Consider the following 27,554-nt stretch of genomic DNA (forward strand, 5'->3'; position numbering starts at 1 on the left):
TCGGGGGGGGTTAGCGTCCAGCACGCCGGGTAAACGACCCCACTTGTGGGACAATACTGGGACCCCCCCATCGCCCCTGCTCACAGGAGGAGCCCCCAGCCCCGCCAGCCCCTCCTGCTCCGCTCACCAGCTCAGGGGCCCCGTCCTCCCCTTCTCACCATGGTCAGGCTGCTGCGAGGCCACCTGGGCTGCGGGGAGGGGATGTGGGGGAGGATGGCGGGCCGCCCCAGGACAAGCAGCACCCGCCAGCGCTCCTCAGCCACCCCACCGTCATCCCGGCCGAGTCGCCGCCACGTCCTCGTCACCGTCGGTCGGACGCCGCCAGCGATGGAGGCGAGAAGCCCGGTGGGCCATGACTGCCGTCTACTCACACTCTCCCCCTGCTCCAGCCGTGGGTCCCCCACGGGGTCACAGCCTCTTTTGGGCATCCCCCTGCTCCAGCGTGGGTCCTCCCAGGCTGCAGGAGGGCATCTGCCCCACCGTTACCCTCCCTGGGTGCAGGGCACAGCTGCCTCACCACGGGCTGCCCCACGGGCTGCAGGGGAATCTCTGCTCCGGCGCCCGAAGCCCCTCCCGCCCCTCCTTCTGCCACGACCTTGGGGTCTGCATAGGGATTTCTCTCACATCCCTGCTGCAGGTTTTCCAGCAGTTTCTTGGGGGTTTTCCCCCCCGCTTCATAAATAGCTGCTCACAGAGGCACTGCCACCAGCGCTGATGGGCTCAGCCTTGGCCAGCAGCGGGGCCGACTTGGAGCCGGGGAAGCTTCTAGCAGCTTCTCACTGGAGCCACCCCTGTAGCCCCTCGCCTGCTGCCGGACCCCCCCACACCAACCCAACCCGACGCCCAAACTGCATTTCCCCTATCGCCCCGCTATTAAGGAATGCTAGTGCTAAAAAGAGAGCTTGCTTTGAACAGATCACATTTAATGGAGAAAAACAAAGAAGCCAATGTGCTGAAGTTAGAAAAATCTTCTCTGAGCATAAGTTGGCAGGGAGGTGGAACTTGGGAGAATCCAGAAGGACTCCTATCTACTTGCTAGCTAATTCTTTTCTTTAAACAATCTTTTCCAAGTTCACATGCTGGACAACATTTCTTTTTTTACTTTCTTTTTGTCGGAAGTTATAGCCATTACTAAATTATCCCTAGTAATCATCTTGTATTCCTTCTGCCAATCCTTCCTCTGTCTCAAAGAGAAGAATAAATCAACTTATGGCCCTTCCCTCCATTTCCCTTCTCTCCTACAGAACAGCATTAGTTGCAGAATGTGTTAGAATTCAGCATCCCATTCCTAGGCCATTTTTCCTGACCATCCAATATATATATAAAGGCCACCAATGCTTACAATATTCAATCATCTGACTCTTTCACAAATTACCTTCTGCTTAAGTTCACGGTTGCTTGGCAGGTACTCGCAAGCTGTTACAGTTGAATTTCCTCAGTTCCCATTAATCCTAGACCTTGACAGCTACATACATTCTGATAGTTCGATGTATGCGTTATAGATCAGTTTACAAATCACTCTGTGTTTGTTACCTAGGTTCCAGACGTTCCTACTAGATAATTTTGAACAATCCTTTCGGCCGTGGTAAGGGGCTGTACAGGGGATTTTAGAGTAGCTTTCGGTTGCCAGATTGAAAGTGCAATAAATGCAAACAAATTATTTTTATTAAAATATCTCTTCCTTCTATAGGCATATTAAAATCAAACATAATTTAGTTTCAGTTGATAGCAAAATCAGTAACAATTTGACAGTGTTACATATTCATGATCGTTCCAAAAACACTTGTACATATTCATGATCTCTCCACGAAAAGGCGGGGTTTATTCTAATGCGTTCTAAGAAGTCATTTTCATGTGCTCCGCCCCGGTCTCCTCCTAGTTACGCCTGCGCAGTGGCCCCTGGTGGTCGTGGGTCTTCAGGATGAAGACTGAAGATGCCTCCTCTTCCTCTTGTGACTTTCTACCCCATTAGTGTTTCCATAACGTTGATAACTCAGTATTCATTGAGTCCCCTCCCTTATCCTGGGACTCAGTAGTTGCAGCTCCTTCCTTATCTGAAGAGCCCCTCCTGCTGAGAGCCCCTCCTGCTGAGAGCCCCCCCTTTCATTGCATTATCCAGCCTGTCCAGCCTCTCTCTGAGCTGTCCGGCATCCATGCGGTTAAGGTTCCTCACTTCAGCTGGGTAAAAGAACAGACACTGATTTGGAAACCTGGAAACTGAAGGATGTTTTCCAGTAAGGGGGTGTGGCTTTGTTTCTTATTTTTTCTTTTGTGAAGTCTTCAGCATTTTCTCCCGCAGCCATTCTAAGCTGCAGAACCAGCCTCAAAGGCACTGTGGAATTCCTTCTCTGATGAGCTTGGCTCCTCCTAAGGGTCGGGACTGCATCCATACTCAGAAGCTAGTTGGAGCAATGAAGCCATCTGGGGTACGGAAAGATGGGGGAGAACTGAATCCCAGCTATAACAAGACTGTCCAATCTGTTAACCTCTTGGATTTTTAGGGAAAATAACATGAGTTTTCTTTACAGGCTGGTTGTTCTTGGTAAGCTCAATACCTTAGTCACCTTTTTTTTTCCTTTTTTTTTTTCTCCATTTTTTCTTTTCATTTCTTTTGATTTTTTTTTTGTATTATTTTTCTGGTTTTTCTTCATTTTATTCTTTTTTCTTTTTTTCGTTTTCCTTATTTTTTCTTTTTAATTTTTTTTCTTTTTCTTTCTTCTGCTTTCTCTTTTTCTAACTTTTTTTGTCTTCTTATTTACCCTTTTCCAATGTTATACCGTTCTTGCCCATTTTCCTGTTTTCCCCTTATTTTTTACTCTTTTCCCCTGTTTGTTTTCCCGTTTGTTTTCCCCTGTTTGATTTCCCCCGTATGATTTACCATTTTCCGCTTAATTTTTCTTTTTTTTCTTCTTTCTTCTTCTTTCCCGTTTCCCCCTCTTTTTTCCCCATTTTCCTGTTTGCCCCTCTTTTTTCCCCATTTTCCACTTTGTTTTCCCCCGTTTGATTTGCCCTGTTTTCCCCTTATTTGTTTTTTTCTTTTTTCTTTTTTTTCTTATTTCTTCTTTTCTGTTTTTCCCATTTTCCCCATTTTCCCGTTTTCCCCTGTATTCCCCTGTTTTCCACTTTTTTCTCTGTTTTCCCCTGTCTTCCCCTGTTTGTTTTCCCCTGTTTTTCCCTGTTTGTTTCCACCCGTTTTCCCCTTTTTTTTTTTTTTTATTTTCCATTTTTTCTTTTTTTTTTTTTTTTTCCTTCTTTATTTCTTTGAGTTGCAATCACTCCAGAAAAACAGTAGCAGTCTATTAGATTAACAAGTCAGCAGGGAACTGAGGAGACATTGTTTATGGAGGCTGTTTAGTCTTTCTAAAAACCTCTGCGCTGTCTGAACTTGCACATAGATCAATGTGTATCTTACATTCTAAAGTAAACTCTTTCTCTTCTCCCCACAGAATCTTCTCCCTTCGGCAGTAGTGAATGTTAGTGGCAAAATATTTACCTTTGGATGTTGCTGGCTTGGAGTACGCAGTAAAGGTGGAACTTGAATGGTCTGCCGATCGTTCTAATGTTTGAAAGTGACTTCCAACAATAGGAAGAAATGGAATCTCTTTGCAGGTGTGTGGCAGGTGCCTGAGCAGGTCCTCGAGGGTGAGAGCCCTCACTTGTCAGGTGAGTGATAAAGCGTTTTGGGTTGCTGTTAAACCCCAGGGAGCGGGGCTTTGTTCTGCACTTTGGGTTGCCAATAAACCCGATAGAGGGCTTTGTTATGTGTTTTGGGTTGCTGTCGAACCCTAGAAAGGTGTTCTGTTCTCCTCTCACAGACATTCGAAGCTGTAATTTATGGAGAGATAGTGAATTGTGTCCATAATAATTTTTGAAACTGTTGGTGGTTGGTTGTTTATTTGAGAGCCTCCGTAACAAGGTGCTGACAGAGATGCTGTTTCTGTTGTTCCTAGACATGTAGAAAGATCCGATTCTTTCCAGTCATTCTTTGAAAAACTAAAACATCAGGAGGAAATAAAAAATCTAAGAGTGACTGAGGTCTCTCCTTGATAATTGTGCAACTAATTCCCTTTTTAAAGGCAGGATTAGGACCATATTAGTGCCATACTGCTTGCAGCTTACTAACAGTTTTGGGGTGTTCAGAAACAATTGTTTCTATACGAAGGAGTTTATCACCATTTAGGAAAACATGAAAGTAGGAAAGAATGCAAAAGTAAGAAATAGTTCTAAATGCACATGTTAGCCACTTGGCTAACTGTCCCCTGCTAGTGTGCTTTTGACAAACGGTGCAGCATTCTAACTCACGGTTCCTCCTGTTTTCCTCTTCAGATTGGTTTTGTGTTTGCCCGACCGTCTCTGCAGTCTTCCCAGCCACAGCCTCAAGATGCAAACCTTCAGCACGTTTGACTTCTCCAGAAAGCCCCCGGCAGGGCTGGTGTTTTTCCAGCATCGGTGGGACAGCTGCGTTACTCGGGTCTCCCATCAGCTTCTCGGGCAGAAAGGCAGCGTGCGGGCGTGCAGGAGGGGCCTGTTTGTGAGGGTCAGTGGGCGAGCTGTGCCTGTGGGCTCTTGCTTGGGCCGGGCCCTTGTCTGGGAGCTGGTCCAGGACAGGCTGGGTAGAGAGCAAGCCCTCTTCTGCCACACTGACAGCAGGCTGAGGGAACAACCTGGAAAAGGCCGCTTTGAAGGAGCACTTTAAAATAGCACCACAAGCAGCGCATTCAGAGGGGGTCTGTCGGGGCTGGCCAATGCCAGCTTCTGCCTCCTCCCCTGCTTGGAAACCCCTGTATTGTGGCCCCGTGCCCCTGGAGACCACCGCGCCCAGCCCCCGGAACCAGGGACTTTGTGACATCAGCCCCGTTGCCAAGGGCACTGTGGGCAACGCCAGCCCTGTGGTCACTGTGTCGTTGGCTGCTGCACTGGTGGCAACAAGCCCTCGGTTCTGGCAGCTGGCACATGCCTCTGGCAGCAATGCTTATGGTTCCGCTCCTCATCCTGCTGGCCCTGTGCCGGCCTGTGCACGGCGCCTGGGACAGCTGTGGGTAAGTGGCCGAGGCCCTGGGAGGGAGCTTGGGCACCCTGATGGGGTTCCCTGGGGGGTGCCCGCTTGTCCCCGTGGCCACAGCACGGCTTCCCCAGCCCCACGCGGGGCCTCGGCTCCTTGCAGCACCCGGGCCGCTGGCACAACTCGCCTGCGAGGCTACAGCAGAAACGGGGGCTCCCTGGCCTGGCTGTCCATGCAGCGCCCCGTGGGGAGGGCAGAGGGCTGCCCTTCAGCCGGGACTGCGGTGAGCCATCGAGCAGGACGGTGATGAGCTTCTGGTTACAGGGGGACCTGCGGGCTCCGGCCCATGGCTGCTCAGCCGGGCACGTCGCGCGTCGTCGGAGGCACAGACGCCCAGGCAGGAGCCTGGCCCTGGATCGTCAGCATCCAGGATCCTTGGAGAGCAGGCACGGGGCACATTTGCGGGGGCTCCCTCATCAGCCCGCAGTGGGTCCTCACAGCAGCCCACTGCTTCGTCAAGGCCAAGTAAGGAGGGTCAGGAACGGGGATATCCCCCCAGAGTTCGCGGGTGCCCCGTCCACAGCAGCACGGGCTCCTCCCATCCCCGTTCCTTGCGGTACGCCCAGTGCCTGGGCACTGCAGAGCCCGGCTGAGAGGCTGCTCAGGAGAGGGCCGGGCTCCCGCCACGGCTTCCTACAGCCTCCAGCTCGACACGCCTTGAGCCCGAGGCACGCTAGGGCAGTCTGAGCCTCTGCAGCGCTGCTTTCCTCTGCCCCGTGTGAAGCAGAGGGCAGGGGACTGCTGGGCTGCTGCGGCACATGGCTCCCTCTGAGCCCTCTCCCCATCTGCCTTCCAGGCACGTCAACGCGTGGCGCGTAGTGATCGGGGCCACCCACTTGACTCAGCTGGGCCCGGAGACCCAAGTGCGCAATATTAAGCGCCTGGTGGTGCACGAAGACTACAGCAGCGTCTGGGAGAGGAACGACATTGCGCTGCTGGAGTTGGACCAGCCTGTGCAGTGCGGCTACCAGGTACAGCTGGCCTGCGTGCCCGACGCCTCGCTGCGGGTGTCAGAGCTGACCAACTGCTACGTCAGTGGCTGGGGGTCCACGATGGCGAGAGGTGAGTTCCCAAGAGTGCTCGTGTCCTGAGTGCGAGCTCGGCACACGGGGGAGGTGGGCTGGGCTTCCTGGCAGCAGGGGCGAGAGCCAGAGCGTGACTGCGGTGACGTGTGCCCGTAGAGAGATGGGCCTGGCCCAGGGCCCGAGGCCAGGCAGAAGGGCAGCGCCGGGGCAGCGCCTGTCACGCTGCAAAGCCAAGCCCCAGGGAAGGGAGTGGTTCACCCAGGCAGGGCGGGAGACCGGGCACCGAGCTGCTGGGTGTTAATTCCTTTCTGTGCTCACAGCTGGAGGCCCGACGGATGTCCTGCAGGAGGCCAAGGTCCCCCTCATCAACGTCCACCTCTGCAACAGCAGCCGGTGGTACGCAGGGGCCGTCCACCCCCACAACCTCTGCGCTGGCTACCCGTGGGGCGGCATCGACACCTGCCAGGTAGGAGATGAGAGAGCGCCCTACCCCACAGGCTCACTACCCTCTCCCTGGCAAGGTTCTGCAGGCGCCAGCACTGAGCAGAGCCTCTCTGCGCAGCGCACACAGCCCTGGCAGGTGCCGTGGGAGAGAAGGAGCCAGGCCTGGTGCTGCCAGCGGCCACCCGACACCACCTGACCCCTCCCTCCCTCCCTCCTCTGCTGCAGGGTGACAGCGGTGGGCCTCTCGTCTGCCAGGATAACAACGCTGAGTACTTCTGGCTTGTCGGGGTGACCAGCTGGGGGAGAGGCTGCGCAAGAGCAAAGCGGCCCGGAGTCTACACCTCCACGCAGCACTTTTATGACTGGATCCTGGTCCAGATGGGGCTGCGCCCAGCAGCAACGGCTACTCCAAGGCCACGGCCCGTCGTCACATCAACCCCCTTACAGAGGCCGCGGCCAACACCAGCGCAAGCGGGCAGCTTTACGGCCTGCCCATTTCCACGCCAGAAGCTGGTGGAGTTCTTTAAGCTGCTGCAAGAGCTGCTGCAGGTCCTGTGGAGGAAAAAGGCTCCAGCAGCAGCATGAGCAGGACCCAGCCGAAGCCGCAGCAGCGCACCACTGGGGCACTGCCTGCTGATCCAAAGGCAGCCTCAGTGTCAAAGGCCTGCTTGGTTCTGCCCACGCACACAAGCGCTCCAGTTGAGCATTCCCGTTCCTGAAATAAAGTTGCCAAGTTTCACAGTTCCCCATGCTGCAGTCCACTTCAGTCTCCTGTGCAAGGCAAGGATTCCATGCCTGGCACCTGCAAAATGAGGCTGCAGGCAGCCAGGTGGGGCACAAAGGGAGAGAGTCACCCCAAAGGGCTGCACCCGAGCCTGGTCGGAGAGGAGGGTGCTCAGAGCCACCACGGCACGGAGAAGACTGGCACATCGGGGTTAGAAAGAGGACAGGAAAAATCCACGTGACACGCAGACAGCTTTGGGGCATGTGCACACACACACACACACAAGCTCCCCGGAGACACACGTGGGTACAAAGAGAAGGTGCGATGCCCACCCGCAGCGTGCGCCCACCCGTACTGCAGGACACACGTCTGGAACACGGAGCGCAACGCGCAGCGTTCACACACACCCCCCCGAGTGTGCACACACAGACACACACAACACACGCACAGGCAGCGCGTGCACACGCTGCAGCACACACGCACGCGGAACGCACCCGCCCGCACGCCCCCCGCGTGCACCCACCCCTGCGCCCGCCTGCAAGCTCACAGCGTGCACCCAGCGACGCGTGCGCCCGTGGAACGCGCCTCCCACGGGGGCACACGCCAAGTCCTTTCCAGGAGATGCTGCAGCCTGCAGCTGAGCCTTTGGACCACCAAAATGAGGCTTTGGAAGCCAAAGCTAACGCTTAGGAAAGGGAAAGTGGAGCTTTGGACCCTAAATGGCTGCGCTCTGCCCGAGAAGTGAGGGTTTAGACACTAAAAATGAAAGTCTGAATGTGGGGGGCAGCACTGGTGAGGAAGGCATGAGTGCCGCGGTCGGTGACCGTGGTGTGGAGGGGCTGGTGGGGGCCGATGGGGCGCGGGGCCAAGTGGGGCACGTCCAGCCACAGGTCGTACACCTGCCCCCTCTCTGCGTTCAAAGAGGGGGCGTTCAGGGGGCTGAAATCGGGGTGTCTGTCCTCGTGATAAGAAACTAATCGCTTGTCATTACAGTAAACGTGTGTTTGTGTGGTCAAAGTGTACAAATACACCAAAGTCCTTTGGGGCAGGGTGCTGGCGGGGTGGAATTCCCACCCAGCACCCCTCTTTGTGCACACAGGGAATCAATCCATCCCTCTGCTCGGGGGGGGTTAGCGTCCAGCACGCTGGGTAAACGACCCCACTTGTGGGACAATACTGGGACCCCCCCATCGCCCCTGCTCACAGGAGGAGCCCCCAGCCCCGCCAGCCCCTCCTGCTCCGCTCACCAGCTCAGGGGCCCCGTCCTCCCCTTCTCACCACGGTCAGGCTGCTGCGAGGCCACCTGGGCTGCGGGGAGGGGATGTGGGGGAGGATGGCGGGCCGCCCCAGGACAAGCAGCACCCGCCAGCGCTCCTCAGCCACCCCACCGTCATCCCGGCCGAGTCGCCGCCACGTCCTCGTCACCGTCGGTCGGACGCCGCCAGCGATGGAGGCGAGAAGCCCAGTGGGCCATGACTGCCGTCTACTCACACTCTCCCCCTGCTCCAGCCGTGGGTCCCCCACGGGGTCACAGCCTCTTTTGGGCATCCCCCTGCTCCAGCGTGGGTCCTCCCAGGCTGCAGGAGGGCATCTGCCCCACCGTTACCCTCCCTGGGTGCAGGGCACAGCTGCCTCACCACGGGCTGCCCCACGGGCTGCAGGGGAATCTCTGCTCCGGCGCCCGAAGCCCCTCCCGCCCCTCCTTCTGCCACGACCTTGGGGTCTGCATAGGGATTTCTCTCACATCCCTGCTGCAGGTTTTCCAGCAGTTTCTTGGGGGTTTTCCCCCCCGCTTCATAAATAGCTGCTCACAGAGGCACTGCCACCAGCGCTGATGGGCTCAGCCTTGGCCAGCAGCGGGGCCGACTTGGAGCCGGGGAAGCTTCTAGCAGCTTCTCACTGGAGCCACCCCTGTAGCCCCTCGCCTGCTGCCAGACCCCCCCACACCAACCCAACCCGACGCCCAAACTGCATTTCCCCTATCGCCCCGCTATTAAGGAATGCTAGTGCTAAAAAGAGAGCTTGCTTTGAACAGATCACATTTAATGGAGAAAAACAAAGAAGCCAATGTGCTGAAGTTAGAAAAATCTTCTCTGAGCATAAGTTGGCAGGGAGGTGGAACTTGGGAGAATCCAGAAGGACTCCTATCTACTTGCTAGCTAATTCTTTTCTTTAAACAATCTTTTCCAAGTTCACATGCTGGACAACATTTTTTTTTTTACTTTCTTTTTGTCGGAAGTTATAGCCATTACTAAATTATCCCTAGTAATCATCTTGTATTCCTTCTGCCAATCCTTCCTCTGTCTCAAAGAGAAGAATAAATCAACTTATGGCCCTTCCCTCCATTTCCCTTCTCTCCTACAGAACAGCATTAGTTGCAGAATGTGTTAGAATTCAGCATCCCATTCCTAGGCCATTTTTCCTGACCATCCAATATATATATAAAGGCCACCAATGCTTACAATATTCAATCATCTGACTCTTTCACAAATTACCTTCTGCTTAAGTTCACGGTTGCTTGGCAGGTACTCGCAAGCTGTTACAGTTGAATTTCCTCAGTTCCCATTAATCCTAGACCTTGACAGCTACATACATTCTGATAGTTCGATGTATGCGTTATAGATCAGTTTACAAATCACTCTGTGTTTGTTACCTAGGTTCCAGACGTTCCTACTAGATAATTTTGAACAATCCTTTCGGCCGTGGTAAGGGGCTGTACAGGGGATTTTAGAGTAGCTTTCGGTTGCCAGATTGAAAGTGCAATAAATACAAACAAATTATTTTTATTAAAATATCTCTTCCTTCTATAGGCATATTAAAATCAAACATAATTTAGTTTCAGTTGATAGCAAAATCAGTAACAATTTGACAGTGTTACATATTCATGATCGTTCCAAAAACACTTGTACATATTCATGATCTCTCCACGAAAAGGCGGGGTTTATTCTAATGCGTTCTAAGAAGTCATTTTCATGTGCTCCGCCCCGGTCTCCTCCTAGTTACGCCTGCGCAGTGGCCCCTGGTGGTCGTGGGTCTTCAGGATGAAGACTGAAGATGCCTCCTCTTCCTCTTGTGACTTTCTACCCCATTAGTGTTTCCATAACGTTGATAACTCAGTATTCATTGAGTCCCCTCCCTTATCCTGGGACTCAGTAGTTGCAGCTCCTTCCTTATCTGAAGAGCCCCTCCTGCTGAGAGCCCCTCCTGCTGAGAGCCCCCCCTTTCATTGCATTATCCAGCCTGTCCAGCCTCTCTCTGAGCTGTCCGGCATCCATGCGGTTAAGGTTCCTCACTTCAGCTGGGTAAAAGAACAGACACTGATTTGGAAACCTGGAAACTGAAGGATGTTTTCCAGTAAGGGGGTGTGGCTTTGTTTCTTATTTTTTCTTTTGTGAAGTCTTCAGCATTTTCTCCCGCAGCCATTCTAAGCTGCAGAACCAGCCTCAAAGGCGCTGTGGAATTCCTTCTCTGATGAGCTTGGCTCCTCCTAAGGGTCGGGACTGCATCCATACTCAGAAGCTAGTTGGAGCAATGAAGCCATCTGGGGTACGGAAAGATGGGGGAGAACTGAATCCCAGCTATAACAAGACTGTCCAATCTGTTAACCTCTTGGCTTTTTAGGGAAAATAACATGAGTTTTCTTTACAGGCTGGTTGTTCTTGGTAAGCTCAATACCTTAGTCACCTTTTTTTTTCCTTTTTTTTTTTTTCTCCATTTTTTCTTTTCATTTCTTTTGATTTTTTTTTTTGTATTATGTTTCTGGTTTTTCTTCATTTTATTCTTTTTTCTTTTTTTCGTTTTCCTTATTTTTTCTTTTTAATTTTTTTTCTTATTCTTTCTTCTGCTTTCTCTTTTTCTAACATTTTTTGTCTTCTTATTTACCCTTTTCCAATGTTATACCGTTCTTGCCCATTTTCCTGTTTTCCCCTTATTTTTTACTCTTTTCCCTTGTTTGTTTTCCCGTTTGTTTTCCCCTGTTTGATTTCCCCCGTTTGATTTACCATTTTCCGCTTAATTTTTCTTTTTTTTCTTCTTTCTTCTTCTTTCCCGTTTCCCCCTCTTTTTTCCCCATTTTCCTGTTTGCCCCTCTTTTTTCCCCATTTTCCACTTTGTTTTCCCCCGTTTGATTTTCCCTGTTTTCCCCTTATTTGTTTTTTTATTTTTTCTTTTTTTTCTTATTTCTTCTTTTCTGTTTTTCCCATTTTCCCCATTTTCCCGTTTTCCCCTGTATTCCCCTGTTTTCCACTTTTTTCTCTGTTTTCCCCTGTCTTCCCCTGTTTGTTTTCCCCTGTTTTTCCCTGTTTGTTTCCACCCGTTTTCCCCTTTTTTTTTTTTTATTTTCCATTTTTTCTTTTTTTTTTTTTTTTCCTTCTTTATTTCTTTGAGTTGCAATCACTCCAGAAAAACAGTAGCAGTCTATTAGATTAACAAGTCAGCAGGGAACTGAGGAGACATTGTTTATGGAGGCTGTTTAGTCTTTCTAAAAACCTCTGCGCTGTCTGAACTTGCACATAGATCAATGTGTATCTTACATTCTAAAGTAAACTCTTTCTCTTCTCCCCACAGAATCTTCTCCCTTCGGCAGTAGTGAATGTTAGTGGCAAAATATTTACCTTTGGATGTTGCTGGCTTGGAGTACGCAGTAAAGGTGGAACTTGAATGGTCTGCCGATCGTTCTAATGTTTGAAAGTGACTTCCAACAATAGGAAGAAATGGAATCTCTTTGCAGGTGTGTGGCAGGTGCCTGAGCAGGTCCTCGAGGGTGAGAGCCCTCACTTGTCAGGTGAGTGATAAAGCGTTTTGGGTTGCTGTTAAACCCCAGGGAGCGGGGCTTTGTTCTGCACTTTGGGTTGCCAGTAAACCCGATAGAGCGCTTTGTTATGTGTTTTGGGTTGCTGTCGAACCCTAGAAAGGTGTTCTGTTCTCCTCTCACAGACATTCGAAGCTGTAATTTATGGAGAGATAGTGAATTGTGTCCATAATAATTTTTGAAACTGTTGGTGGTTGGTTGTTTATTTGAGAGCCTCCGTAACAAGGTGCTGACAGAGATGCTGTTTCTGTTGTTCCTAGACATGTAGAAAGATCCGATTCTTTCCAGTCATTCTTTGAAAAACTAAAACATCAGGAGGAAATAAAAAATCTAAGAGTGACTGAGGTCTCTCCTTGATAATTGTGCAACTAATTCCCTTTTTAAAGGCAGGATTAGGACCATATTAGTGCCATACTGCTTGCAGCTTACTAACAGTTTTGGGGTGTTCAGAAACAATTGTTTCTATACGAAGGAGTTTATCACCATTTAGGAAAACATGAAAGTAGGAAAGAATGCAAAAGTAAGAAATAGTTCTAAATGCACATGTTAGCCACTTGGCTAACTGTCCCCTGCTAGTGTGCTTTTGACAAACGGTGCAGCATTCTAACTCACGGTTCCTCCTGTTTTCCTCTTCAGATTGGTTTTGTGTTTGCCCGACCGTCTCTGCAGTCTTCCCAGCCACAGCCTCAAGATGCAAACCTTCAGCACGTTTGACTTCTCCAGAAAGCCCCCGGCAGGGCTGGCGTTTTTCCAGCATCGGTGGGACAGCTGCGTTACTCGGGTCTCCCATCAGCTTCTCGGGCAGAAAGGCAGCGTGCGGGCGTGCAGGAGGGGCCTGTTTGTGAGGGTCAGTGGGCGAGCTGTGCCTGTGGGCTCTTGCTTGGGCCGGGCCCTTGTCTGGGAGCTGGTCCAGGACAGGCTGGGTAGAGAGCAAGCCCTCTTCTGCCACACTGACAGCAGGCTGAGGGAACAACCTGGAAAAGGCCGCTTTGAAGGAGCACTTTAAAATAGCACCACAAGCAGCGCATTCAGAGGGGGTCTGTCGGGGCTGGCCAATGCCAGCTTCTGCCTCCTCTCCTGCTTGGAAACCCCTGTATTGTGGCCCCGTGCCCCTGGAGACCACCGCGCCCAGCCCCCGGAACCAGGGACTTTGTGACATCAGCCCCGTTGCCAAGGGCACTGTGGGCAACGCCAGCCCTGTGGTCACTGTGTCGTTGGCTGCTGCACTGGTGGCAACAAGCCCTCGGTTCTGGCAGCTGGCACATGCCTCTGGCAGCAATGCTTATGGTTCCGCTCCTCATCCTGCTGGCCCTGTGCCGGCCTGTGCACGGCGCCTGGGACAGCTGTGGGTAAGTGGCCGAGGCCCTGGGAGGGAGCTTGGGCACCCTGATGGGGTTCCCTGGGGGGTGCCCGCTTGTCCCCGTGGCCACAGCACGGCTTCCCCAGCCCCACGCGGGGCCTCGGCTCCTTGCAGCACCCGGGCCGCTGGCACAACTCGCCTGCGGGGCTACAGCAGAAACGGGGGCTCCCTGGCCTGGCTGTCCATGCAGCGCCCCGTGGGGAGGGCAGAGGGCTGCCCTTCAGCCGGGACTGCGGTGAGCCATCGAGCAGGACGGTGATGAGCTTCTGGTTACAGGGGGACCTGCGGGCTCCGGCCCATGGCTGCTCAGCCGGGCACGTCGCGCGTCGTCGGAGGCACAGACGCCCAGGCAGGAGCCTGGCCCTGGATCGTCAGCATCCAGGATCCTTGGAGAGCAGGCACGGGGCACATTTGCGGGGGCTCCCTCATCAGCCCGCAGTGGGTCCTCACAGCAGCCCACTGCTTCGTCAAGGCCAAGTAAGGAGGATCAGGAACGGGGATATCCCCCCAGAGTTCGCGGGTGCCCCGTCCACAGCAGCACGGGCTCCTCCCATCCCCGTTCCTTGCGGTACGCCCAGTGCCTGGGCACTGCAGAGCCCGGCTGAGAGGCTGCTCAGGAGAGGGCCGGGCTCCCGCCACGGCTTCCTACAGCCTCCAGCTCGACACGCCTTGAGCCCGAGGCACGCTAGGGCAGTCTGAGCCTCTGCAGCGCTGCTTTCCTCTGCCCCGTGTGAAGCAGAGGGCAGGGGACTGCTGGGCTGCTGCGGCACATGGCTCCCTCTGAGCCCTCTCCCCATCTGCCTTCCAGGCACGTCAACGCGTGGCGCGTAGTGATCGGGGCCACCCACTTGACTCAGCTGGGCCCGGAGACCCAAGTGCGCAATATTAAGCGCCTGGTGGTGCACGAAGACTACAGCAGCGTCTGGGAGAGGAACGACATTGCGCTGCTGGAGTTGGACCAGCCTGTGCAGTGCGGCTACCAGGTACAGCTGGCCTGCGTGCCCGACGCCTCGCTGCGGGTGTCAGAGCTGACCAACTGCTACGTCAGTGGCTGGGGGTCCACGATGGCGAGAGGTGAGTTCCCAAGAGTGCTCGTGTCCTGAGTGCGAGCTCGGCACACGGGGGAGGTGGGCTGGGCTTCCTGGCAGCAGGGGCGAGAGCCAGAGCGCGACTGCGGGGATGTGTGCCCGTAGAGAGATGGGCCTGGCCCAGGGCCCGAGGCCAGGCAGAAGGGCAGCGCCGGGGCAGCGCCTGTCACGCTGCAAAGCCAAGCCCCAGGGAAGGGAGTGGTTCACCCAGGCAGGGCGGGAGACCGGGCACCGAGCTGCTGGGTGTTAATTCCTTTCTGTGCTCACAGCTGGAGGCCCGACGGATGTCCTGCAGGAGGCCAAGGTCCCCCTCATCAACGTCCACCTCTGCAACAGCAGCCGGTGGTACGCAGGGGCCGTCCACCCCCACAACCTCTGCGCTGGCTACCCGTGGGGCGGCATCGACACCTGCCAGGTAGGAGATGAGAGAGCGCCCTACCCCACAGGCTCACTACCCTCTCCCTGGCAAGGTTCTGCAGGCGCCAGCACTGAGCAGAGCCTCTCTGCGCAGCGCACACAGCCCTGGCAGGTGCTGTGGGAGAGAAGGAGCCAGGCCTGGTGCTGCCAGCGGCCACCCGACACCACCTGACCCCTCCCTCCCTCCCTCCTCTGCTGCAGGGTGACAGCGGTGGGCCTCTCGTCTGCCAGGATAACAACGCTGAGTACTTCTGGCTTGTCGGGGTGACCAGCTGGGGGAGAGGCTGCGCAAGAGCAAAGCGGCCCGGAGTCTACACCTCCACGCAGCACTTTTATGACTGGATCCTGGTCCAGATGGGGCTGCGCCCAGCAGCAACGGCTACTCCAAGGCCACGGCCCGTCGTCACGTCAACCCCCTTACAGAGGCCGCGGCCAACACCAGCGCAAGCGGGCAGCTTTACGGCCTGCCCATTTCCACGCCAGAAGCTGGTGGAGTTCTTTAAGCTGCTGCAAGAGCTGCTGCAGGTCCTGTGGAGGAAAAAGGCTCCAGCAGCAGCATGAGCAGGACCCAGCCGAAGCCGCAGCAGCGCACCACTGGGGCACTGCCTGCTGATCCAAAGGCAGCCTCAGTGTCAAAGGCCTGCTTGGTTCTGCCCACGCACACAAGCGCTCCAGTTGAGCATTCCCGTTCCTGAAATAAAGTTGCCAAGTTTCACAGTTCCCCATGCTGCAGTCCACTTCAGTCTCCTGTGCAAGGCAAGGATTCCATGCCTGGCACCTGCAAAATGAGGCTGCAGGCAGCCAGGTGGGGCACAAAGGGAGAGAGTCACCCCAAAGGGCTGCACCCGAGCCTGGTCGGAGAGGAGGGTGCTCAGAGCCACCACGGCACGGAGAAGACTGGCACATCGGGGTTAGAAAGAGGACAGGAAAAATCCACGTGACACGCAGACAGCTTTGGGGCATGTGCACACACACACACACACACGCTCCCCGGAGACACACGTGGGTACAAAGAGAAGGTGTGATGCCCACCCGCAGCGTGCGCCCACCCGTACTGCAGGACACACGTCTGGAACACGGAGCGCAACGCGCAGCGTTCACACACACCCCCCCGAGTGTGCACACACAGAAACACAGACACACACAACACACGCACAGGCAGCGTGTGCACACGCTGCAGCACACACGCACGCGGAACGCACCCGCCCGCACGCCCCCCGCGTGCACCCACCCCTGCGCCCGCCTGCAAGCTCACAGCGTGCACCCAGCGACGCGTGCGCCCGTGGAACGCGCCTCCCACGGGGGCACACGCCAAGTCCTTTCCAGGAGATGCTGCAGACTGCAGCTGAGCCTTTGGACCACCAAAATGAGGCTTTGGAAGCCAAAGCTAACGCTTAGGAAAGGGAAAGTGGAGCTTTGGACCCTAAATGGCTGCGCTCTGCCCGAGAAGTGAGGGTTTAGACACTAAAAATGAAAGTCTGAATGTGGGGGGCAGCACTGGTGAGGAAGGCATGAGTGCCGCGGTCGGTGACCGTGGTGTGGAGGGGCTGGTGGGGGCCGATGGGGCGCGGGGCCAAGTGGGGCACGTCCAGCCACAGGTCGTACACCTGCCCCCTCTCTGCGTTCAAAGAGGGGGCGTTCAGGGGGCTGAAATCGGGGTGTCTGTCCTCGTGATAAGAAACTAATCGCTTGTCATTACAGTAAACGTGTGTTTGTGTGGTCAAAGTGTACAAATACACCAAAGTCCTTTGGGGCAGGGTGCTGGCGGGGTGGAATTCCCACCCAGCACCCCTCTTTGTGCACACAGGGAATCAATCCATCCCTCTGCTCGGGGGGGGTTAGCGTCCAGCACGCCGGGTAAACGACCCCACTTGTGGGACAATACTGGGACCCCCCCATCGCCCCTGCTCACAGGAGGAGCCCCCAGCCCCGCCAGCCCCTCCTGCTCCGCTCACCAGCTCAGGGGCCCCGTCCTCCCCTTCTCACCACGGTCAGGCTGCTGCGAGGCCACCTGGGCTGCGGGGAGGGGATGTGGGGGAGGATGGCGGGCCGCCCCAGGACAAGCAGCACCCGCCAGCGCTCCTCAGCCACCCCACCGTCATCCCGGCCGAGTCGCCGCCACGTCCTCGTCACCGTCGGTCGGACGCCGCCAGCGATGGAGGCGAGAAGCCCGGTGGGCCATGACTGCCGTCTACTCACACTCTCCCCCTGCTCCAGCCGTGGGTCCCCCACGGGGTCACAGCCTCTTTTGGGCATCCCCCTGCTCCAGCGTGGGTCCTCCCAGGCTGCAGGAGGGCATCTGCCCCACCGTTACCCTCCCTGGGTGCAGGGCACAGCTGCCTCACCACGGGCTGCCCCACGGGCTGCAGGGGAATCTCTGCTCCGGCGCCCGAAGCCCCTCCCGCCCCTCCTTCTGCCACGACCTTGGGGTCTGCATAGGGATTTCTCTCACATCCCTGCTGCAGGTTTTCCAGCAGTTTCTTGGGGGTTTTCCCCCCCGCTTCATAAATAGCTGCTCACAGAGGCACTGCCACCAGTGCTGATGGGCTCAGCCTTGGCCAGCAGCGGGGCCGACTTGGAGCCGGGGAAGCTTCTAGCAGCTTCTCACTGGAGCCACCCCTGTAGCCCCTCGCCTGCTGCCGGACCCCCCCACACCAACCCAACCCGACGCCCAAACTGCATTTCCCCTATCGCCCCGCTATTAAGGAATGCTAGTGCTAAAAAGAGAGCTTGCTTTGAACAGATCACATTTAATGGAGAAAAACAAAGAAGCCAATGTGCTGAAGTTAGAAAAATCTTCTCTGAGCATAAGTTGGCAGGGAGGTGGAACTTGGGAGAATCCAGAAGGACTCCTATCTACTTGCTAGCTAATTCTTTTCTTTAAACAATCTTTTCCAAGTTCACATGCTGGACAACATTTCTTTTTTTACTTTCTTTTTGTCGGAAGTTATAGCCATTACTAAATTATCCCTAGTAATCATCTTGTATTCCTTCTGCCAATCCTTCCTCTGTCTCAAAGAGAAGAATAAATCAACTTATGGCCCTTCCCTCCATTTCCCTTCTCTCCTACAGAACAGCATTAGTTGCAGAATGTGTTAGAATTCAGCATCCCATTCCTAGGCCATTTTTCCTGACCATCCAATATATATATAAAGGCCACCAATGCTTACAATATTCAATCATCTGACTCTTTCACAAATTACCTTCTGCTTAAGTTCACGGTTGCTTGGCAGGTACTCGCAAGCTGTTACAGTTGAATTTCCTCAGTTCCCATTAATCCTAGACCTTGACAGCTACATACATTCTGATAGTTCGATGTATGCGTTATAGATCAGTTTACAAATCACTCTGTGTTTGTTACCTAGGTTCCAGACGTTCCTACTAGATAATTTTGAACAATCCTTTCGGCCGTGGTAAGGGGCTGTACAGGGGATTTTAGAGTAGCTTTCGGTTGCCAGATTGAAAGTGCAATAAATGCAAACAAATTATTTTTATTAAAATATCTCTTCCTTCTATAGGCATATTAAAATCAAACATAATTTAGTTTCAGTTGATAGCAAAATCAGTAACAATTTGACAGTGTTACATATTCATGATCGTTCCAAAAACACTTGTACATATTCATGATCTCTCCACGAAAAGGCGGGGTTTATTCTAATGCGTTCTAAGAAGTCATTTTCATGTGCTCCGCCCCGGTCTCCTCCTAGTTACGCCTGCGCAGTGGCCCCTGGTGGTCGTGGGTCTTCAGGATGAAGACTGAAGATGCCTCCTCTTCCTCTTGTGACTTTCTACCCCATTAGTGTTTCCATAACGTTGATAACTCAGTATTCATTGAGTCCCCTCCCTTATCCTGGGACTCAGTAGTTGCAGCTCCTTCCTTATCTGAAGAGCCCCTCCTGCTGAGAGCCCCTCCTGCTGAGAGCCCCCCCTTTCATTGCATTATCCAGCCTGTCCAGCCTCTCTCTGAGCTGTCCGGCATCCATGCGGTTAAGGTTCCTCACTTCAGCTGGGTAAAAGAACAGACACTGATTTGGAAACCTGGAAACTGAAGGATGTTTTCCAGTAAGGGGGTGTGGCTTTGTTTCTTATTTTTTCTTTTGTGAAGTCTTCAGCATTTTCTCCCGCAGCCATTCTAAGCTGCAGAACCAGCCTCAAAGGCACTGTGGAATTCCTTCTCTGATGAGCTTGGCTCCTCCTAAGGGTCGGGACTGCATCCATACTCAGAAGCTAGTTGGAGCAATGAAGCCATCTGGGGTACGGAAAGATGGGGGAGAACTGAATCCCAGCTATAACAAGACTGTCCAATCTGTTAACCTCTTGGATTTTTAGGGAAAATAACATGAGTTTTCTTTACAGGCTGGTTGTTCTTGGTAAGCTCAATACCTTAGTCACCTTTTTTTTTCCTTTTTTTTTTTTTTCTCCATTTTTTCTTTTCATTTCTTTTGATTTTTTTTTTGTATTATGTTTCTGGTTTTTCTTCATTTTATTCTTTTTTCTTTTTTTCGTTTTCCTTATTTTTTCTTTTTAATTTTTTTCTTTCTTTTTCTTTCTTCTGCTTTCTCTTTTTCTAACATTTTTTGTCTTCTTATTTACCCTTTTCCAATGTTATACCGTTCTTGCCCATTTTCCTGTTTTCCCCTTATTTTTTACTCTTTTCCCCTGTTTGTTTTCCCGTTTGTTTTCCCCTGTTTGATTTCCCCCGTTTGATTTACCATTTTCCGCTTAATTTTTCTTTTTTTTCTTCTTTCTTCTTCTTTCCCGTTTCCCCCTCTTTTTTCCCCATTTTCCTGTTTGCCCCTCTTTTTTCCCCATTTTCCACTTTGTTTTCCCCCGTTTGATTTTCCCTGTTTTCCCCTTATTTGTTTTTTTCTTTTTTCTTTTTTTTCTTATTTCTTCTTTTCTGTTTTTCCCATTTTCCCCATTTTCCCGTTTTCCCCTGTATTCCCCTGTTTTCCACTTTTTTCTCTGTTTTCCCCTGTCTTCCCCTGTTTGTTTTCCCCTGTTTTTCCCTGTTTGTTTCCACCCGTTTTCCCCTTTTTTTTTTTTTTTATTTTCCATTTTTTCTTTTTTTTTTTTTTTTTCCTTCTTTATTTCTTTGAGTTGCAATCACTCCAGAAAAACAGTAGCAGTCTATTAGATTAACAAGTCAGCAGGGAACTGAGGAGACATTGTTTATGGAGGCTGTTTAGTCTTTCTAAAAACCTCTGCGCTGTCTGAACTTGCACATAGATCAATGTGTATCTTACATTCTAAAGTAAACTCTTTCTCTTCTCCCCACAGAATCTTCTCCCTTCGGCAGTAGTGAATGTTAGTGGCAAAATATTTACCTTTGGATGTTGCTGGCTTGGAGTACGCAGTAAAGGTGGAACTTGAATGGTCTGCCGATCGTTCTAATGTTTGAAAGTGACTTCCAACAATAGGAAGAAATGGAATCTCTTTGCAGGTGTGTGGCAGGTGCCTGAGCAGGTCCTCGAGGGTGAGAGCCCTCACTTGTCAGGTGAGTGATAAAGCGTTTTGGGTTGCTGTTAAACCCCAGGGAGCGGGGCTTTGTTCTGCACTTTGGGTTGCCAATAAACCCGATAGAGCGCTTTGTTATGTGTTTTGGGTTGCTGTCGAACCCTAGAAAGGTGTTCTGTTCTCCTCTCACAGACATTCGAAGCTGTAATTTATGGAGAGATAGTGAATTGTGTCCATAATAATTTTTGAAACTGTTGGTGGTTGGTTGTTTATTTGAGAGCCTCCGTAACAAGGTGCTGACAGAGATGCTGTTTCTGTTGTTCCTAGACATGTAGAAAGATCCGATTCTTTCCAGTCATTCTTTGAAAAACTAAAACATCAGGAGGAAATAAAAAATCTAAGAGTGACTGAGGTCTCTCCTTGATAATTGTGCAACTAATTCCCTTTTTAAAGGCAGGATTAGGACCATATTAGTGCCATACTGCTTGCAGCTTACTAACAGTTTTGGGGTGTTCAGAAACAATTGTTTCTATACGAAGGAGTTTATCACCATTTAGGAAAACATGAAAGTAGGAAAGAATGCAAAAGTAAGAAATAGTTCTAAATGCACATGTTAGCCACTTGGCTAACTGTCCCCTGCTAGTGTGCTTTTGACAAACGGTGCAGCATTCTAACTCACGGTTCCTCCTGTTTTCCTCTTCAGATTGGTTTTGTGTTTGCCCGACCGTCTCTGCAGTCTTCCCAGCCACAGCCTCAAGATGCAAACCTTCAGCACGTTTGACTTCTCCAGAAAGCCCCCGGCAGGGCTGGCGTTTTTCCAGCATCGGTGGGACAGCTGCGTTACTCGGGTCTCCCATCAGCTTCTCGGGCAGAAAGGCAGCGTGCGGGCGTGCAGGAGGGGCCTGTTTGTGAGGGTCAGTGGGCGAGCTGTGCCTGTGGGCTCTTGCTTGGGCCGGGCCCTTGTCTGGGAGCTGGTCCAGGACAGGCTGGGTAGAGAGCAAGCCCTCTTCTGCCACACTGACAGCAGGCTGAGGGAACAACCTGGAAAAGGCCGCTTTGAAGGAGCACTTTAAAATAGCACCACAAGCAGCGCATTCAGAGGGGGTCTGTCGGGGCTGGCCAATGCCAGCTTCTGCCTCCTCTCCTGCTTGGAAACCCCTGTATTGTGGCCCCGTGCCCCTGGAGACCACCGCGCCCAGCCCCCGGAACCAGGGACTTTGTGTCATCAGCCCCGTTGCCAAGGGCACTGTGGGCAACGCCAGCCCTGTGGTCACTGTGTCGTTGGCTGCTGCACTGGTGGCAACAAGCCCTCGGTTCTGGCAGCTGGCACATGCCTCTGGCAGCAATGCTTATGGTTCCGCTCCTCATCCTGCTGGCCCTGTGCCGGCCTGTGCACGGCGCCTGGGACAGCTGTGGGTAAGTGGCCGAGGCCCTGGGAGGGAGCTTGGGCACCCTGATGGGGTTCCCTGGGGGGTGCCCGCTTGTCCCCGTGGCCACAGCACGGCTTCCCCAGCCCCACGCGGGGCCTCGGCTCCTTGCAGCACCCGGGCCGCTGGCACAACTCGCCTGCGGGGCTACAGCAGAAACGGGGGCTCCCTGGCCTGGCTGTCCATGCAGCGCCCCGTGGGGAGGGCAGAGGGCTGCCCTTCAGCCGGGACTGCGGTGAGCCATCGAGCAGGACGGTGATGAGCTTCTGGTTACAGGGGGACCTGCGGGCTCCGGCCCATGGCTGCTCAGCCGGGCACGTCGCGCGTCGTCGGAGGCACAGACGCCCAGGCAGGAGCCTGGCCCTGGATCGTCAGCATCCAGGATCCTTGGAGAGCAGGCACGGGGCACATTTGCGGGGGCTCCCTCATCAGCCCGCAGTGGGTCCTCACAGCAGCCCACTGCTTCGTCAAGGCCAAGTAAGGAGGGTCAGGAACGGGGATATCCCCCCAGAGTTCGCGGGTGCCCCGTCCACAGCAGCAGCACGGGCTCCTCCCATCCCCGTTCCTTGCGGTACGCCCAGTGCCTGGGCACTGCAGAGCCCGGCTGAGAGGCTGCTCAGGAGAGGGCCGGGCTCCCGCCACGGCTTCCTACAGCCTCCAGCTCGACACGCCTTGAGCCCGAGGCACGCTAGGGCAGTCTGAGCCTCTGCAGCGCTGCTTTCCTCTGCCCCGTGTGAAGCAGAGGGCAGGGGACTGCTGGGCTGCTGCGGCACATGGCTCCCTCTGAGCCCTCTCCCCATCTGCCTTCCAGGCACGTCAACGCGTGGCGCGTAGTGATCGGGGCCACCCACTTGACTCAGCTGGGCCCGGAGACCCAAGTGCGCAATATTAAGCGCCTGGTGGTGCACGAAGACTACAGCAGCGTCTGGGAGAGGAACGACATTGCGCTGCTGGAGTTGGACCAGCCTGTGCAGTGCGGCTACCAGGTACAGCTGGCCTGCGTGCCCGACGCCTCGCTGCGGGTGTCAGAGCTGACCAACTGCTACGTCAGCGGCTGGGGGTCCACGATGGCGAGAGGTGAGTTCCCAAGAGTGCTCGTGTCCTGAGTGCGAGCTCGGCACACGGGGGAGGTGGGCTGGGCTTCCTGGCAGCAGGGGCGAGAGCCAGAGCGCGACTGCGGGGACGTGTGCCCGTAGAGAGATGGGCCTGGCCCAGGGCCCGAGGCCAGGCAGAAGGGCAGCGCCGGGGCAGCGCCTGTCACGCTGCAAAGCCAAGCCCCAGGGAAGGGAGTGGTTCACCCAGGCAGGGCGGGAGACCGGGCACCGAGCTGCTGGGTGTTAATTCCTTTCTGTGCTCACAGCTGGAGGCCCGACGGATGTCCTGCAGGAGGCCAAGGTCCCCCTCATCAACGTCCACCTCTGCAACAGCAGCCGGTGGTACGCAGGGGCCGTCCACCCCCACAACCTCTGCGCTGGCTACCCGTGGGGCGGCATCGACACCTGCCAGGTAGGAGATGAGAGAGCGCCCTACCCCACAGGCTCACTACCCTCTCCCTGGCAAGGTGCTGCAGGCGCCAGCACTGAGCAGAGCCTCTCTGCGCAGCGCACACAGCCCTGGCAGGTGCCGTGGGAGAGAAGGAGCCAGGCCTGGTGCTGCCAGCGGCCACCCGACACCACCTGACCCCTCCCTCCCTCCCTCCTCTGCTGCAGGGTGACAGCGGTGGGCCTCTCGTCTGCCAGGATAACAACGCTGAGTACTTCTGGCTTGTCGGGGTGACCAGCTGGGGGAGAGGCTGCGCAAGAGCAAAGCGGCCCGGAGTCTACACCTCCACGCAGCACTTTTATGACTGGATCCTGGTCCAGATGGGGCTGCGCCCAGCAGCAACGGCTACTCCAAGGCCACGGCCCGTCGTCACATCAACCCCCTTACAGAGGCCGCGGCCAACACCAGCGCAAGCGGGCAGCTTTACGGCCTGCCCATTTCCACGCCAGAAGCTGGTGGAGTTCTTTAAGCTGCTGCAAGAGCTGCTGCAGGTCCTGTGGAGGAAAAAGGCTCCAGCAGCAGCATGAGCAGGACCCAGCCGAAGCCGCAGCAGCGCACCACTGGGGCACTGCCTGCTGATCCAAAGGCAGCCTCAGTGTCAAAGGCCTGCTTGGTTCTGCCCACGCACACAAGCGCTCCAGTTGAGCATTCCCGTTCCTGAAATAAAGTTGCCAAGTTTCACAGTTCCCCATGCTGCAGTCCACTTCAGTCTCCTGTGCAAGGCAAGGATTCCATGCCTGGCACCTGCAAAATGAGGCTGCAGGCAGCCAGGTGGGGCACAAAGGGAGAGAGTCACCCCAAAGGGCTGCACCCGAGCCTGGTCGGAGAGGAGGGTGCTCAGAGCCACCACGGCACGGAGAAGACTGGCACATCGGGGTTAGAAAGAGGACAGGAAAAATCCACGTGACACGCAGACAGCTTTGGGGCATGTGCACACACACACACACACACGCTCCCCGGAGACACACGTGGGTACAAAGAGAAGGTGCGATGCCCACCCGCAGCGTGCGCCCACCCGTACTGCAGGACACACGTCTGGAACACGGAGCGCAACGCGCAGCGTTCACACACACCCCCCCGAGTGTGCACACACAGACACACACAACACACGCACAGGCAGCGCGTGCACACGCTGCAGCACACACGCACGCGGAACGCACCCGCCCGCACGCCCCCCGCGTGCACCCACCCCTGCGCCCGCCTGCAAGCTCACAGCGTGCACCCAGCGACGCGTGCGCCCGTGGAACGCGCCTCCCACGGGGGCACACGCCAAGTCCTTTCCAGGAGATGCTGCAGCCTGCAGCTGAGCCTTTGGACCACCAAAATGAGGCTTTGGAAGCCAAAGCTAACGCTTAGGAAAGGGAAAGTGGAGCTTTGGACCCTAAATGGCTGCGCTCTGCCCGAGAAGTGAGGGTTTAGACACTAAAAATGAAAGTCTGAATGTGGGGGGCAGCACTGGTGAGGAAGGCATGAGTGCCGCGGTCGGTGACCGTGGTGTGGAGGGGCTGGTGGGGGCCGATGGGGCGCGGGGCCAAGTGGGGCACGTCCAGCCACAGGTCGTACACCTGCCCCCTCTCTGCGTTCAAAGAGGGGGCGTTCAGGGGGCTGAAATCGGGGTGTCTGTCCTCGTGATAAGAAACTAATCGCTTGTCATTACAGTAAACGTGTGTTTGTGTGGTCAAAGTGTACAAATACACCAAAGTCCTTTGGGGCAGGGTGCTGGCGGGGTGGAATTCCCACCCAGCACCCCTCTTTGTGCACACAGGGAATCAATCCATCCCTCTGCTCGGGGGGGGTTAGCGTCCAGCACGCCGGGTAAACGACCCCACTTGTGGGACAATACTGGGACCCCCCCATCGCCCCTGCTCACAGGAGGAGCCCCCAGCCCCGCCAGCCCCTCCTGCTCCGCTCACCAGCTCAGGGGCCCCGTCCTCCCCTTCTCACCACGGTCAGGCTGCTGCGAGGCCACCTGGGCTGCGGGGAGGGGATGTGGGGGAGGATGGCGGGCCGCCCCAGGACAAGCAGCACCCGCCAGCGCTCCTCAGCCACCCCACCGTCATCCCGGCCGAGTCGCCGCCACGTCCTCGTCACCGTCGGTCGGACGCCGCCAGCGATGGAGGCGAGAAGCCCGGTGGGCCATGACTGCCGTCTACTCACACTCTCCCCCTGCTCCAGCCGTGGGTCCCCCACGGGGTCACAGCCTCTTTTGGGCATCCCCCTGCTCCAGCGTGGGTCCTCCCAGGCTGCAGGAGGGCATCTGCCCCACCGTTACCCTCCCTGGGTGCAGGGCACAGCTGCCTCACCACGGGCTGCCCCACGGGCTGCAGGGGAATCTCTGCTCCGGCGCCCGAAGCCCCTCCCGCCCCTCCTTCTGCCACGACCTTGGGGTCTGCATAGGGATTTCTCTCACATCCCTGCTGCAGGTTTTCCAGCAGTTTCTTGGGGGTTTTCCCCCCCGCTTCATAAATAGCTGCTCACAGAGGCACTGCCACCAGCGCTGATGGGCTCAGCCTTGGCCAGCAGCGGGGCCGACTTGGAGCCGGGGAAGCTTCTAGCAGCTTCTCACTGGAGCCACCCCTGTAGCCCCTCGCCTGCTGCCGGACCCCCCCACACCAACCCAACCCGACGCCCAAACTGCATTTCCCCTATCGCCCCGCTATTAAGGAATGCTAGTGCTAAAAAGAGAGCTTGCTTTGAACAGATCACATTTAATGGAGAAAAACAAAGAAGCCAATGTGCTGAAGTTAGAAAAATCTTCTCTGAGCATAAGTTGGCAGGGAGGTGGAACTTGGGAGAATCCAGAAGGACTCCTATCTACTTGCTAGCTAATTCTTTTCTTTAAACAATCTTTTCCAAGTTCACATGCTGGACAACATTTCTTTTTTTACTTTCTTTTTGTCGGAAGTTATAGCCATTACTAAATTATCCCTAGTAATCATCTTGTATTCCTTCTGCCAATCCTTCCTCTGTCTCAAAGAGAAGAATAAATCAACTTATGGCCCTTCCCTCCATTTCCCTTCTCTCCTACAGAACAGCATTAGTTGCAGAATGTGTTAGAATTCAGCATCCCATTCCTAGGCCATTTTTCCTGACCATCCAATATATATATAAAGGCCACCAATGCTTACAATATTCAATCATCTGACTCTTTCACAAATTACCTTCTGCTTAAGTTCACGGTTGCTTGGCAGGTACTCGCAAGCTGTTACAGTTGAATTTCCTCAGTTCCCATTAATCCTAGACCTTGACAGCTACATACATTCTGATAGTTCGATGTATGCGTTATAGATCAGTTTACAAATCACTCTGTGTTTGTTACCTAGGTTCCAGACGTTCCTACTAGATAATTTTGAACAATCCTTTCGGCCGTGGTAAGGGGCTGTACAGGGGATTTTAGAGTAGCTTTCGGTTGCCAGATTGAAAGTGCAATAAATGCAAACAAATTATTTTTATTAAAATATCTCTTCCTTCTATAGGCATATTAAAATCAAACATAATTTAGTTTCAGTTGATAGCAAAATCAGTAACAATTTGACAGTGTTACATATTCATGATCGTTCCAAAAACACTTGTACATATTCATGATCTCTCCACGAAAAGGCGGGGTTTATTCTAATGCGTTCTAAGAAGTCATTTTCATGTGCTCCGCCCCGGTCTCCTCCTAGTTACGCCTGCGCAGTGGCCCCTGGTGGTCGTGGGTCTTCAGGATGAAGACTGAAGATGCCTCCTCTTCCTCTTGTGACTTTCTACCCCATTAGTGTTTCCATAACGTTGATAACTCAGTATTCATTGAGTCCCCTCCCTTATCCTGGGACTCAGTAGTTGCAGCTCCTTCCTTATCTGAAGAGCCCCTCCTGCTGAGAGCCCCTCCTGCTGAGAGCCCCCCCTTTCATTGCATTATCCAGCCTGTCCAGCCTCTCTCTGAGCTGTCCGGCATCCATGCGGTTAAGGTTCCTCACTTCAGCTGGGTAAAAGAACAGACACTGATTTGGAAACCTGGAAACTGAAGGATGTTTTCCAGTAAGGGGGTGTGGCTTTGTTTCTTATTTTTTCTTTTGTGAAGTCTTCAGCATTTTCTCCCGCAGCCATTCTAAGCTGCAGAACCAGCCTCAAAGGCACTGTGGAATTCCTTCTCTGATGAGCTTGGCTCCTCCTAAGGGTCGGGACTGCATCCATACTCAGAAGCTAGTTGGAGCAA

General features: G+C 54.2%; 3 protein-coding genes across 3 annotated transcripts; all 3 read left to right on the plus strand.

Moving 5' to 3' along the window:
- Nucleotides 1-213: 213 nt before the first annotated feature.
- Nucleotides 214-7,493, plus strand: LOC141959918 (acrosin-like). Its single transcript, XM_074904303.1, has 6 exons — nt 214-345; nt 4,327-4,394; nt 5,327-5,527; nt 5,859-6,124; nt 6,408-6,553; nt 6,757-7,493. Exons 1-6 carry the CDS (start codon nt 214-216, stop codon nt 7,114-7,116), a joined length of 1,173 nt encoding a protein of 390 aa, XP_074760404.1. The 3' UTR covers nt 7,117-7,493.
- A 6,224-nt stretch (nt 7,494-13,717) lies between these two features.
- LOC141959661 (acrosin-like) lies at nt 13,718-15,640 on the plus strand. The gene is made up of 4 exons (XM_074903878.1): nt 13,718-13,902; nt 14,234-14,499; nt 14,783-14,928; nt 15,132-15,640. The coding sequence occupies exons 1-4, from the start codon at nt 13,724-13,726 to the stop codon at nt 15,489-15,491; spliced, it is 951 nt and encodes a 316-aa protein (XP_074759979.1). The 5' UTR covers nt 13,718-13,723; the 3' UTR covers nt 15,492-15,640.
- A 6,465-nt stretch (nt 15,641-22,105) lies between these two features.
- Nucleotides 22,106-24,446, plus strand: LOC141959662 (acrosin-like). Its single transcript, XM_074903879.1, has 4 exons — nt 22,106-22,291; nt 22,626-22,891; nt 23,175-23,320; nt 23,524-24,446. Exons 1-4 carry the CDS (start codon nt 22,113-22,115, stop codon nt 23,881-23,883), a joined length of 951 nt encoding a protein of 316 aa, XP_074759980.1. The 5' UTR covers nt 22,106-22,112; the 3' UTR covers nt 23,884-24,446.
- The last annotated feature ends 3,108 nt before the right edge of the window (nt 24,447-27,554 follow it).

This window comes from Athene noctua, chromosome 4 (genome assembly GCF_965140245.1).
Source record: "Athene noctua chromosome 4, bAthNoc1.hap1.1, whole genome shotgun sequence".
Lineage (NCBI taxonomy): Eukaryota > Metazoa > Chordata > Aves > Strigiformes > Strigidae > Athene > Athene noctua.